The sequence below is a fragment of the Podarcis pityusensis genome (genome assembly GCF_964106645.2).
Source record: "Podarcis pityusensis genome assembly, chromosome: 14".
Lineage (NCBI taxonomy): Eukaryota > Metazoa > Chordata > Lepidosauria > Squamata > Lacertidae > Podarcis > Podarcis pityusensis.
This window is the reverse complement of record NC_138039.1, coordinates 15,266,276-15,281,038: the sequence shown is the minus strand read 5'-3', so window position 1 is coordinate 15,281,038 and position 14,763 is coordinate 15,266,276. Positions and strand designations below refer to the sequence as shown.

General features: G+C 43.7%; 2 protein-coding genes across 8 annotated transcripts in view; one reads left to right on the top strand and one right to left on the bottom strand.

Moving 5' to 3' along the window:
- Window positions 1-11,561, top strand: part of LOC308463452 (bMERB domain-containing protein 1) — a 44,353-nt gene extending 32,792 nt beyond the window's left edge. Inside the window, exons 3-6 of the mRNA XM_080981859.1 lie at window positions 62-135; window positions 5,233-5,347; window positions 8,229-8,311; window positions 10,829-11,561. Coding sequence (XP_080837985.1) covers window positions 62-135; window positions 5,233-5,347; window positions 8,229-8,311; window positions 10,829-10,950 — 394 coding nt within the window. The 3' untranslated portion in view covers window positions 10,951-11,561. The remainder of the gene's footprint in view (window positions 1-61; window positions 136-5,232; window positions 5,348-8,228; window positions 8,312-10,828) is intronic.
- Window positions 11,562-12,023: 462 nt separating this feature from the next.
- MARF1 (meiosis regulator and mRNA stability factor 1) overlaps window positions 12,024-14,763 on the bottom strand; it is a 36,765-nt gene continuing 34,025 nt past the window's right edge. For all 7 annotated transcript variants that reach the window (XM_080981779.1, XM_080981782.1, XM_080981784.1 and 4 more), the window contains exon 27: window positions 12,024-14,686. In XM_080981779.1, coding sequence (XP_080837905.1) covers window positions 14,451-14,686 — 236 coding nt within the window. In that variant the 3' untranslated portion in view covers window positions 12,024-14,450. The remainder of the gene's footprint in view (window positions 14,687-14,763) is intronic.

Here is a 14,763-nt window from a genome sequence, read left to right as displayed (position 1 = left end):
AAGATGTAAGTAACACACATTATGCTTCCCACCCTGATTTTTTTTCTTCCTGTTTCTCTAGGATGGATGATATCCAGTTATGCAAGGACATCATGAACTTGAAGAAAGAGCTGCAGAATTTAGTGGCAATCCCAGGTATTTTCATTGTGAATATTGTTAGCAAAGTCACCTAAATAACACAGAGGGAGTCCAAAGAGAAAAGTCTTGATAACACTTTACTGAGAAAACTGAACCAAGCAGTGTATAATTTGAGGAGAAAAGAACAAAGGTTCCATTTTTCTTAGTTCAGACTTTGTACATAGCAGGGTGACATTCGACCAAACATACAGAGGAAAATTACCTCAGAACTACACAGCCAATCAGAGCATGCACTACCTCACTCTGCTTGGTTGCTAAGCAACGCCTCCATCCATCCATCCATCCATCCATCCCCCTGGCTACTTAACTTTGACAGAATTAACCCATAAAATGCACACTGAATGATCCCTGCTGTTGCACTTCCAGCAAATATTATTTGCTTTCATTTCAATCAAACAAACAAACAAACAAACAAACAAACAAACAAACAAACAAACAGTAACACCCAAATTAACAAAGGCCCCCAAATTCTATCTTGCTCTGGTGCAACTGCCATAAACCAACTTGCAATCTGAGCTATGAACCAGGAGTTCCCCAGTTCAGACCTTGCTTCTTGCCACAGACTCACTAGGAGGCCTTAAACAAGCCCTCTGTCTCTCACACTTAGTCCTCCCGTCTGCAAAATGGGGAATAATACTGCAGCCCTCCCTTACGTGGTTTTTGAAAGCATTGCAATGCAAGCAAAGTTCTCTGAAGACTCAGGGTGCTATACAAATGTTAAGGATGGTGATTGTTTATTACAAGCTTGGCTCTGTTTCCATCTGTGAAACGCGGAAGGATATGAAGATAAGGCTGTAGGAATAGCAATTGTCACCTGTTCCAATTAATCAAGGCAGCATTGTGCTGTAAAGCTGGGACCAGAGAGCGGGGTGATGCATCAGTAACAGAGACTGAGCATCAAAGCAACATTTTTTTTAATGCTTTGTAGGCCTGATTAATACATTCAGCAGTGGCGGTGTGGTTATCGTTCACATATATAAAACCAGATACGCACAGTCAGAAGCTGTGTGCATTTATAGTTTTACTGTGCTATGTAACAGATACATATACAGTGGTACCTCGGGTTACATACGCTTCAGGTTACATACACTTCAGGTTCCAGACTCCGCTAACCCAGAAATATTACCTCGGGTTAAGAACTTTGCTTCAGGATGAGAACAGAAATTGTGCTCCGGTGGCGCGGCAGCCCCATTAGCTAAAGTGGTGCTTCAGGTTAAGAACAGTTTCAGGTTATGTATGGACCTCTAGAACAAATTAAGTACTTAACCTAAGGACCACTGTACACAACAAAAAAACCAGTAACATCCTTCCACTCTAAAATAGAGAGGTGAACGGTGGCTGCATTTACATGGCCGTTTATCCTGTTTTTGGGATGTTTCCCTAATTTGCACATTACATTTGAGTTTTCAAACAACCTAAAAGCCACTTTGGGAAATATAGCAGAATAAAGCACAACCTTTGCTATTTTTTTTTTTTAATTGTAATTGTTTTAAAACAGAAAATGCCATAGGTGTGGTTAAAAAAGAAATAATGGAGAATTTCCCCAGATGCCTGGGATCCAGGTTTAGGGCAAGTACTCTTTGGTGAGAAAACCCCAGCAGAGATTTAAAATCACAAAACACGCAGCAAAGTAAAGTATGGAAATATAGTCTGTTACACCTTTACAATATCCCCTTCCAAGTTTCTTCCAGAGGCTCCACTTCCCTTAGCATATAAAGAGATCACACGTTTGGTAGTTTAAAATGGTTTATTTGCAAACTCTTCATGTGCTCTTCCATACATCAGCAAGAAAAGACAAGCAACATAACTCTGGTTTCACAATGGTAAATGTTTATGAGTTATTTGTACAGAAACACAAAGATGGTTTTCTAAAGTCATGCGGTCTAAGCTTGGGGCATCCAGCTTAGACATCCTTTCTGGTAGTTCACATGGTGGGGAAGAGAGAACAAAAAGTTTGGTTACCCTTCCTTCCAAGGTGTGACCTAGCTAAGCCTTGCAGAACAGCTTACTCTATGGTCTTAACCCCTTCATACATTAAATAGACTTCAGCATGCCAGTTATATGAGGCTGATTTATCCCAAAACCTTCGCCCTCATTTCTGTGTTGTTGCAAACATCTCCCCCACCCCCCACCGGAAGCAAATAGCACAGAGATAGGTGCTAAACTTGCACACGATTCCTGGAAGTGGCCTTTAGGTCATGTGAAAGCTCATATATGATGTGGAAATTGGCATATAGAGAGATGGACTAAATTGCCATGTGAATGCAGCCTGTGACAAATCCTAGATAGCACAAATGCTTGCCTGCTTTGTATGTATCCATTTAACAGAGAACCAAAGTCTCCTGAAAGACCCAGAAGTCATCTGTTTTGCTGAACAGTGTGAACTGAGCTCAAGGATATGTTTTGGGAGACTATTTGTTCGGCTGTGTCATCTTGGAGCCTGGAAAAAACCAGCTGCTCAGGAAAAACAGCAGCTCAGGCTTCTCCTTGCCAAGCAAGCTTGGGTTCTTGAAATGTGATAGTAACCAGGGCTACAAGCCCTAGAGAGGGGAGAGAGAAATGTTGACGTAGACTAAGAAAGAAAGAAAGAGAAAACCATCATTCTCTTCCTTCTGTGCCCTTCTGTGCCCCTGATATAACACGGTTGGGACTAAGGGAAGGGGAATTAATTGTGCAAGTACGGACTGTTTCTTTGTAAACCATTCCTACATTAAAAACTGTTTGTTTGATCCTGTTTTTTTAACATATAAGAACACTCACACAAGCACACTGACATTCCCTTCTTAGAAGGGCCACATTCCCTTCTTAGCAATCATCCAGAGGCCACATGCCAGTGGTAGGAGGCGCCAGAGGTGTTCAGGATCAGCCCATATATTCATCTAGGCCGGCATCCTCTTCCCACAGTGGCCAACCCAAGAGGCCTGCCACTCTCAATTTGGAGCAACTGAAGCGTCCAACAGGTGTGGGGGGTAAGGCCTGCTGCAGTAGCTACAGGGGGGCTAGCCAGGTTTTTTGCCCCAGAGGGTTTTGCCCCATTGTGGTTCTCGGCCTGTGTGTGTGGGTATGCAAATGCGTGTGGAAGGTACCAAACTGGATCTTTTGATCTGGGTGCAATAAAGCCTAGTTTCGCCCCTGTCTCTACTACCCAGGAAAGCAGGAAACATGCAGTTAGCTTCTGAGGCTGCAGCTGCTGCTCCATGTTCCACCCCAGCTTCTTTCCCACAGCCCCTTTTCACCACATTTTGCTGCAGGCAGATTAAAGGGTTCACGTAGCGGCATGGTTAAAAACTTTGGAATTTGATCCCACAAGAGGCAGTGATGGGCCGCCAACTTGGACGGCTTCGAAAGTGGATTAGCCAAAGTCAAAGAGGAAACGGCTGTCGGTGGCTGCTCAGTGGCATGGCTATGTCCTACCTCCACTGTAATGGAGTGATGCTTCTGCACACTGCTGCAAACTATGGGATGTGAAACACAGAGCAGTCAAGTACAACATCCTTAGAGTGGACATAAAAAGGGGGTGTCTGGACCAGCCAGTCGGAACTTCCTGTTTCCTCCTAGGCTGGGACAAACTTCCTCTACATGTGACCAGAGGTGGGCGTGGCCTCACCTGTACAGGTAGCAAAAGCATAGGACTGGCCGCCATCTCTCTCTCTTTCTGACTACATTCGTCGAAGAAGCAACATCTGCTTAGCCTTAGATGCTCTAGAGAGGAAGAAGGGACTGTCTCCTTATGGGATAGTTTCCAGGTGTATTACTTTTGTAACTTAAGTCTGCCTTCTGGGATTCATCTGTGAACAGAATGAGTGAGTGAGTAAACTCTTTTTATACTTTTATAGAAGACTGTGTCGTGTTTACCGTATTTTTCGCTCTATAAGACGCACCAGACCACAAGACGCACCTAGTTTTTGGAGGAGGAAAACAAGAAAAAAATATTCTGAATCTCAGAAGCCAGAACAGCAAGAGGGACCGCTGCACAGTGAAAGCAGCAATCCCTCTTGCTGTTCTGGCTTCTGGGATAGCTGCGCAGCCTGCGTTCGCTCCATAAGACGCACACACATTTCCCCTTACTTTTTAGGAGAGAAAAAGTGAGTCTTATAGAGCAAAAAATACGTTATTTCTTTTATGAGGGACCAAAGGGGAAACTACCAGGTAACTTATTTTAGAGGTTTTAGCGAGCCTGAGCAAACGCATCCGGTGTGCAAGTTGAAAAAGGAGAATGTTACTCTGCTAAATTGTAGAACTTGTTAACACAAGTTGCAAAGGATATAATCAAACAATATATCCTCTCCTGCATCCCTGAACATTCCCACACAAACTACAGGAGAGAAAAGTGCACTTGCACTCAGGAGCTGCTCATAAGCTTCCTGCTGGCATCTGGTTGGCCATTGTAAAAGCAAGATGCAGAATTAGATGGGCCACTGGATTGATCCAGCAGGGAACTTCTTATATTATTATACTGCCTCCAGCAGTGGAGGTGTACAATACAGAAATTGCGTACAACACTGCACTTGCTCATGTGGAAGCTATGTGCAACACCCCTTTGGATTGTGCCCAGTTCTTCCGTCCAAAATAGTGACCTTTTTTCTTCTTCATTCAAAGCATCGTTGCGTCTCGTTGCAAAATATTTACACCTCTCCCTGCCACAAACACACTCTATTGAGTCTGAGAGTAATTTATAGCTCTCCTGGTGGCTGTTTTCTACCTTAGTCGCAAAAGGTACACAATGTATTTACTTCCTTAAAGGCAGCTTACAAAGTGTTCCCATCCTGTTCCTGGGGGTTTGTGTGTAGATTTATTGCCTGAATTTTGAACAGGAGATGAAGCCGGCAATGGCCAGGAGATTAAGTTGGTAATAAACAACTCCTTTCAAATGCCAAGTTTATTTGAAACTTCTTTTAACCAGTGCTTTTCTTCTAGAAAAAAAAAGGTGCCAGTACTGCGTGCCCTTAAGCACCCCTGGAAAAAAAAGCACTGTGTATCCATCCCTATAGCACAAAATCGGAATCAGAATCCGAAGAAAATTCAAACAAGTGTATTCTTGCAATCTGCTCCTTCTTCTTGCTGTTTTTTTTACCTCCACTGTCTTTTGAGCAGAAAAAGAGAAGACAAAGTTGCAGAAGCAAAGGGAAGATGAATTGATTCAGAAGATCCACAAACTGGTGCAGAAAAGAGACTTCCTTGTTGATGACGCCGAAGTAGAGAGATTAAGGTAATCACATGGGAGAATGGCTTGTTTCCAAGACGAGGAGACTCGGTTTTGTTTTTGGCCTGTGATGCAGTTTAACAAACTAACCAATACTCTGCCTTTTGACATATAAGCTTCCATGGCAGCTGACAACCTGAACTTTAAACACCCAGTCGGTTCCCAACAAGAAAACTACAGAAAAAGCAACGGTTAAAAAGCAACAAGCACAAGCTGTAGCTCAGCAGAGGAGCATATCATCCATCACATGCAGAAGGAATTCTCCCACAGCATCTCCAGATAAACATACTTCCCAGGCCAGCTGAAATCCTGGAGCGTGTAGAAAACATACTTTGTTCATGGAACCCCTATGCTTGAGCAGAGCACTTGCGCATATACTCTTTGTTAAGTTGTGGGTGAACATATCAGACGACACAGCGATTCTTCAAACAGCTCTTGTTTATTCACAGGCCAGAACAGAACTGAGCTGAAGGGCTCAGTCAGCCTGCTTATATAGAGCTCCAGTACAACATTACTGTAGCAACTTTCTAAAACTATCCAATCACTGAACGTCACTTTCGACCCTTCATTTGCATAACTATCTACAGTATCCCCCTGCTGGCCCAGGGTGAGAACTTCAGTACATAACACCTTTGCATTTGCAAGAAAGACTGTGGGATAAAGAAGGGCCATAGACTAAGTGGAAGGTATCTACTTTGCATGCAGAAGGTCCTAGGCTCAGTCTTTGGCCTCTCCGACCCATAAGTTAGGACTCTGTTTCTGCCAATATAAATTCCTTGAATTCTTGTTATGATTTGCTTTTATACTAGTGCTTTACTGGTTTCTCACTCCACACTTTTCCTTCCTATTTTTATTTAGGCAAGGGCCCTAGCTCAATGGGAGAGCATTTGCATACAGCTGTTATAAGAAAAATACTGCTCCCTTTCTCTTATGGGGTATCCAAGAGCCCATAGAGTCCTTAAGTAGGTTCTCTATTGGTAGGAGAAAATAACAGAGGCCAACCAGGGAATACTGAGAAGCAAAGCAGCTAGTAAGCATGATCTTTATTAAACTGTTGCAACAGGGTCCCCCACTCACCCCATGCAGGGAGGGAGGAGAGGAACGCAGAACAATGGTGTGCAAGCTCTTATAAAGACATTTGAAAATTGCCTCCCCTATAGCTTAAGACCACCCCCAAAACATCATACAGTGGTACCTCGGGTTACATACGCTTCAGGTTACAGACGCTTCAGGTTACAGACTCCGCTAACCCGGGTTACCTCGGGTTAAGAACTTTGCTTCAGGATGAGTACCTCGGGTTAAGAACTTTGCTTCAGGATGAGAACAGAAATTGTGCTCCGGCGGCACGGCCGTCTAAGCTTGGAGCATCCAGTTTAGACATCCTTTCTGGTAGTTCACATGGTGGGAGAGAGACAACAAAGAGTTTGGTTACCCTTCCTTCCAAGGTGAGGGGGTGTGACCTAGCTAAGCCTGGCAGAACAGCTTAGTCTATGGTCTTAACCCCTTCATACATTAAGTAGACTTCAGCATGCCGGTTATATGAGGTTGATTTATCCCAAAACCTTCGCTCTCATTTCTGTGGTGTTGCAAACATTCCCACTGCCCCCCACTGGAAGCAAATAGCACAGAGATAGGTGCTAAACTTGCACACGATTCCTGGAAGTGGCCTTTAGGTCATGTGAAAGCTCATAGCAGGCGCGGCAGCAGCAGGAGGCCCCATTAGCTAAAGTGGTGCTTCAGGTTAAGAACAGTTTCAGGTTAAGAACGGACCTCCGGAACGAATTAAGTACTTAACCCGAGGTACCACTGTACATACATCAATGAAGGGGCAGTCTACAGCAGAAAACCTGTCTGCCAGGATACCTGATAATAGTCACTGATTGCTTTTACCAGGGCATCCTGGCCATTCTTTTGTGATGGTTAATACTCAGTTCTTGAATCCAGGTCACAGGCTCACCCTATTCATACATAGATACATCCTTAAGACAGGATTTGTGAGCAAAGAGACAATGGGGAGGTTTTTCCCATTTCCTTCCTCCTTGCAGAGAAACAATTGAGGTCAATTTGGGAGAGTCAGAATGGTTTCAGGATTGCTCTTCTGTACTATTTCAGACACATAGTTTGTATACTTATGTGTTTGCCTTTTAAATTTATGAACATATGATTTATATATATGAGACCTTAGAATTCCTATAACACAGTACAGGCCTCGGGTTCAATCCCCAGCATCTCCAAGTCTGCCTGGGAGTGTCTCTTGCGTGAAAACCCCCCAGAGAAGTACTGCCAGCCAGTGTGGACAATGTTGAACTAGACAGACAGATCATAGAACCATAGAATCATAACACTGTAGAGTTAGAAGCAGTGGCAGACTTTTCAAATTTCAGCAGGGCCTTGTGTGATGCCAAAATCCACCCCCCCCCATTCATAGCTGTCAACTTTCCCCCTTTCCCCTTATTCCGAATAGGATTCCTCGCAAGATAAGGGAAAAGTTGACAGCTATGCCCCCATTGTTTGTCTTTTCTTGTGACATCCCCTGTGGAGCCCTCTCGGCTTGGTGCCCAGTGCCACGCTTCCCTACCTAAATCGGCCTCTGTTGGGACTTCAGGGGTCTTCTACTCCCAATCTGCTGCAATCCAGGAATCTCACGTAAACCATCCATGACAAAAAATGGGCCTTCCAACCACTGCTTTGGAACCTGCTATGAAGGAAAGTCCACCACCTTCCAAGGACTTAGTACAAGTCAGCTTCCTGTTGTTTGTCGTGTAACTTCTGCTGATCATCACTTTTCATTGCATCTCTCAGTTACATTAAAATAAAAATAAAAGCTGCTGTTTCCCACCCACCCCAAGTCCACTGGCTAATTTTGTTATTTTTTGCTTCAAAACAGAGAGAAGGAGGAAGACAAGGAGATGGCGGAGTTCCTCCGGATCAAGTTGAAACCCTTAGACAAAGCCGTGCGATCTCCAACTAGTGAGTTTTCAAAACTCTTCCAAAGACTTTAGCGAAGCTCTCTCTAACAACGAGCTGCGGAGTCTTCATGGTTTGCATAAAGCTAATGTAAGGAATGGATAGCAGCTCTATGCAAACCATGAAGACTCCACGGCATCCATTCTATCTCCTGCATGCACACTTCTTCTGTTCCTTCCAAGAAGGCAGCTGGCGTGCCATGAGATCACATCCACACCATATATTCCTCCTGGGCCGTGTTCAGAAAGTGGTGGGGGGGGATGAGTGTTCAGACCCCTGGGCTCTCACTTGTGGGGTGCCTCAGGGTTCTGTCCTCTCCCCCATGCTTTTCAACATTTACATGCAGCCGCTGGGAGAAATAATCAGGGGGTTTGGGCTGGGTGTTCATCAGTATGCGGATGATACCCAGCTCTACCTCTCTTTTAAATCGGAACCAGTGAAGGCGGTGAAGGTCCTGTGTGAGTGCCTGGAGGCGGTTGGAGGATGGATGGCGGCTAACAGATTGAGGTTGAATCCTGATAAGACAGAAGTACTGTTTTTGGGGGACAGGAGGCAGGCAGGTGTAGAGGATTCCCTGGTCCTGAATGGGGTAACTGTGCCCCTGAAGGACCAGGTGCGCAGCCTGGGAGTCATTTTGGACTCACAGCTGTCCATGGAGGCACAGGTCAAATCTGTGTCCAGGGCAGCTGTTTATCAGCTCCATCTGGTACGTAGGCTGAGACCCTATCTCCCTGCTGACTGTCTCGCCAGAGTGGTGCATGCTCTGGTTATCTCCTGCTTGGACTACTGCAATGCGCTCTACGTGGGGCTACCTTTGAAGGTGACCCGGAAACTACAACTAATCCAGAATGCGGCAGCTAGATTGGTGACTGGGAGCTGCCGCCGAGACCATATAACACCGGTCTTGAAAGACCTACATTGGCTCCCAGTACGTTTCCGAGCACAATTCAAAGTGTTGGTGCTGACCTTTAAAGCCCTAAATGGCCTTGGTCCTGTATACCTGAAGGAGCGTCTCCACCCCCATCATTTTACCCGGACACTGAGTCCAGCACCGAGGGCCTTCTGGCAGTTCCCTCCCTGCAAGAAGCCAAGTTACAGGGAACCAGGCAGAGGGCCTTCTCGGTAGTGGCGCCCTCCCTGTGGAACGCCCTGCCACCAGATGTCAAAGAGAACAACAACTACCAGACTTTTAGAAGACATCTGAAGGCAGCCCTGTTTAGGGAAGTTTTTAATGTTTGATGTATTACAGTATTTTAATATTTTTTTGGAAGCCACCCAGAGTGGCTAGGGAAGCCCAGCCAGATGGGCGGGGTATAAATAATAAATTATTATTATTATTATTATTATTATTATTATTTTATTTAAAGCCAATTTGAAGTGGCGTTGCACCCCGCCCCTCAAAAAAAAGACCCTGGGAGCTGTAGTTTGTGCTGAGAGTCATAGCCCAGTCCCCAGGATTATTTGGGGAAGACTATATACTTTATATATATAATTTTTATTGAATTTTCGAATTTACATTTCAAAATATTCATTTAAACAACCTTAAGTCAGTGACGTGTAAAAGGGTAAGAGAGTATATAATGAATTGGGAGGGGGGGAATGTCTAAAAGTACCTTTCCAAAACAACCAGAGTCCTTTTCGTTGGGAATAATTCAGAGGGAAATTCCCAGGAGTCAAAAAAGTCTATTTATGTATGCTACTTTGGCCCGTGTCTTGTTAGCCCCAAACGGGAAAACGAGCAAGGTCCCAACCAAAGAATGGCAACTTAAGCTGATGGAATATGCGCAACTTGCAGATTTAACATACAGAATAAGAGAACAAGAAGAATATACGTTTAAAGAAGACCAGAAAATGTTTGAATATATGGGTGAAAATGATGTTCATTTAAAAACGCTGGTAGCATTAAGATAAATTCAACAGTGTAAATAAGTTTTGATGGCTGTAACAATGGTTTACTAAATAGTTTAGTTAATGTAAAATATGCAGGGATGTTTGGTATGCAAAGTGAACCACGGAAATAGAAGGGAAGTCACTGGTTTAAGGGAAGACTATACAGTATACTAGGGACGCGGGTGGCGCTGTGGGTTAAACCACAGAGCCCAGGGCTTGCTGATCAGAAGGTCGGCGGTTCAAATCCCCGCGATGGGGTGAGCTCCCGTTGCTCAGTCCCAGCTCCTGCCAACCTAGCAGTTCGAAAGCACGTCAAAGTGCAAGTAGATAAATAGGTACCGCTCTGGCGGGAAGGTAAACGGTGTTTCCGTGCGCTGCTCTGGTTTGCCAGAAGCGGCTTAGCCATGCTGGCCACATTTCCCAGAAACTGTATGCCGGCTCCCTCGGCCAATAAAGCGAGATGAGCGCCGCAACCCCAGAGTCAGCCACAACTGGACCTAATGGTCAGGGGTCCCTTTACCTTTATACAGTATACTTTAACTGTGCAACAACTTACCCAAAACTTTCCATATGTTATTTTAAAGCCCCAGCCTAGGATATTAAGGATGTTCTCCGTTTTGCCAACCACAGGTACGCCAGCAGAGAAGAAGGCGGAGCCCCCTCCTCTTCCTCCAAACAAGCCCACCATTGCCAAAGCAGGAATCGCTATCATTAAGGATTGTTGCGGCACCACCCAGTGCGCCATCATGTAGCTCCCTCGTCACGGGGCACCGCCTCCCCCCTGCCCCCTACGCACTCAACCCAACAGACGGGAAAACTGTGGACGGAAGAGGACTTTAAGCATCCAGATATCTTGATAGTAGAGTTTCCTGTACTGTTACAGTAACTGTCGTGTACTGAATGTACCTGTCGGTGACTCCTTCACTGTTGCACGGATCACTCAGTGAGCATGCCTAGGTTTAAGACAAGGAGTATATATATATATATCTAAGTATAACTGTATCTCCAGGAGGGAAAGACTTGTATAGGAAAAAGAGAGACAGACAGATACTAGGGAGAGGGCTCACAGGTAACAGGCAGGTACCACTTTTTATCCTTATATATAGATCTGTGTGTATATAAGATGATATGTATATGGGGAGGAAGACACCCCCCAACGCCCTCTGCCAGCTGTGAAATAGAAAATCATACCAAGTAATATGTAGAATAGCAATTTTAATAGTCTGTGCGTAGAATAGGATGCGTTCCACACTTCTTTCCGTTGACAAGACAGCATTTGCTCCCGTGGGCAGAATAAAAACATGGCATGGCAGCTCCTTTTAGCATCTACATAATGAATAAATATTGTAAATAGGACAAGGCAGTTGGTAGTCTACCGACCAGTCATCTGTCAGACTCTTGTGGTTTTATGCAGCACGTGCTCTTACATCGGTTCACTCCGTAAAAGCCCACAGAGGATTTGGGACTCTCAGCAGCTCGCGGCATGTACAAATGGTGAGAAATGGCAGGGATGCATAGCATGAAACTGGCATTGCACAAGTGGCCATTCAAAGCAAAATTCAGAGTGTCTGAAATTGCCTGTGCTTAATCTTAAGTGTTCTATCCAACAGAGTTCTACTCCCAGTCAGTAGGTCTAAGTCAGTTGTGCTCAGTAAGTTCAATGGGCTTGCTCCACATAGGACTATCATTGGACTAACTTTGCAGTTATTAAGACCATCCCAGCGATGATGAGTTTCAGCTGGCCTCTGTGGGGTTTCTGCTGTGCAGAGAAGGCTTTAATCTGGCCTAGTTCTTTTTTTTTTAAAAAGAAACAAAACTGACAAGGTTGCATGCTTGCTTGGAAATTTTATTGACAACTGTTTGGTCCCAACACACAAAACAGCACTCGAGCCACAAAACTGTCCAAATGGGAGTAGACAACAGAGGAGAAAGGCGAGCTTTGTCTCCTTGAGAGTGCATAAGTTGAGGGCTTCAGTGATATTTTTTAAAACAACCAAGAAATCAAAATTAGTGAAGTGTAAATGAAATAATTTCATTCCCTTAATTTTTTTTCCAAATCAGTCCAGTCACATTATTTCTTCAAGCCTTCGTAGAAAAACAAAAACACCCCCCCCCCAAATTAGCTGGTTTCACACAATGAAAAACAAACTCCCCAAAAGGTAGTCTATAACTTTCATACAGCGATTTAAGTCAGAATTACACATGACTCCAGAAAGATTTCTCATTCTCTACAGGTGGCACAACCCACACCTGTATTCCAGGTACATCAACAGTACTGTTATTTCTCCTTGAGTTTTCACCAAAACTTGGTCTATTATAGATGACTTGCAACTGTGGCTCAAAATGATGACTGTTTTTGCATTTGCATGACAGGCCCCAATTGGTCAGGTCTTTGTTTTATGCAAGCAACACATAAGGTAAATGGAAGATGTCCTCACAATTAAAGTCATGAAGTGGTTCCATTCTTCTTTTTTTAAAATAATAATAATAATCACTCCTATAAACCCCATCTCTGTAGAGGAAACATAAGGATGTACACACACAAATACACTGTGCCTTGCCATGATCTCAGAAAATCTTCCAGTCCTTCTCTGCATTTGTAATGGCTATATCATTATTTAGTACTGTACTGTTTAATACTTGGCTTTGTTTAAAAAACACTTTTTAAAAACAAAATCCATTTCTTCTCATTTTAAAAATAGGTTGTCTATAGCCATCAAGTGGCATTTTTCAGTTGCTGGCTGTGAAATCTAAGGCTGCTTTTTCAGTCTCACACACATTTCAAAAATATTATTTGTACGCACATATCCGTTCAGCCAGTGGAAACCTTTGCTATAGGTTCCTTCTTTCTGACGAGCAATTAAGAATCCTTGCCTGGCAAATACAACCCATTGTAAGTGCCAAGTTTACCCAACGGGGGGTATAAAAGCTTTGGTCAGAAGACATTTTAGCTCTCTATAAAAAGAAAGTAGAAGGACTCCACTGACTTGCCTCCTTCGACAAAGGCCTGCCTTTCTAAACACCAACAGAAATGCCACTATAGGGACTGGAAGGGAAAAAACCACACACAAGAGCAGGTTTGAGCACTCAAAGTAAACATCAGAATAAAGACCAGACACAGTTAAAAACATGCTGACTCACATTAAGCTTCCCATTTACTGGATCTTTAAAATGAGGAAAAGCACTACAACTTTGGCATTTCCATGTGCTGCTCATACTTTTGTGCAAATGGAAGTAGAATCATTACTTTCCATCTTTAAAAAAGCTCATTTAAACCCCCTTGCTGTGATTTATAATGTATGTACACTTAAATGAATATTTGAAATATCAAATACTCCCAGTAATCTCATCGGCGGATGCTGCAAGAAGCACCTCAAAGTTGACTTCAAAATGCAAAACACAAAGACTTGCTTTTCCTAAGCCAGAACAGCATCAACTTGGAGCGCTCAATAAAAGGGAAGCTTAAAAACATCCTCACCTTCCTACGAGATTCCTCAGTGGAACTGATTACAGAAAGCATTTAAAAGGGGGGTTGTAATCAATCAATGTAATCCTCTACAGCAGGAATGGGTAGTTTGGGCCCTCCAGATGTTATTGTACTACCACACCCATCATCCTTGACCACAGGTCATGCTGGCTGGGGCTGTAGTCTACAACATCTGGAAGGCCACAGGTTCCCTAGCCATGCTCTACAGTCATCTTTTGACAAGAGACAATTACAAGTCATCAGAAAAAATCCTAGGCTTTGCTCTCACCAATTTAACCCTGAAGACGCCCACTGCAGGTTTTATTCCAATCTAATGACTTATTAAAAATAAAGTTCTCAATAGGCTGCTTTGCCAAGACAGATGATGCATTTGATTCTTACCTGTCTGGAAAACGCACATTAAAAATTGCCTGTAGATTCATATGCTATATGAAGGCTTTACATCAGTGATGAGGTTTCAGAAACTCAAATTCCATCCCACTCCAAGTTTAGCATTTGCTAGTTTTTTCCTGACATTCGACAGAATGTAAAAAGGAACAGTAAAACATTTAATGCTTGAAGTTTCAAATAAAAATACCTGCCCAGCTGAACTCAGTGTAAACTGAACAAAAATCTCACAAAAGGTAGTCAACAGTGACAAAGATAAACACAAGTGACCACCCGCCCGCCCCCCGTCCCATCTGTGATTTAAAATATAAAGGGTAGCCAATAGCTTCATTTTCTGTGCAGTCTGACAATGCGTTGCCTCTCACAACACGACATAGTTTAAAGCTTGGTTACGGGTGCAAGTGAAAAATTTGCTGCCAACTTCACTCTGTTTTTATGCTGCCTTTTGACTGGGCTGTCCATGGCTTCTTTGCTCGGCTGCGGTTCAACTGAAGGGCAGGGAGGTGCTGGTGTATTTTCTGCAGCTTTCGAAGCTGCATGTAAGTGGCTCGCCTCTTCTTTAGCTCTCAAAGGACTAACAGCATTCTCCTCCTCTTTCGTTAAAACAATCATCTCTAAAAGGGAAAGCAATACCGTGAAGTTTTCAGAGCAAAATTATTTTCAGATGCATCTGATCTGTGCACAAAGGCAG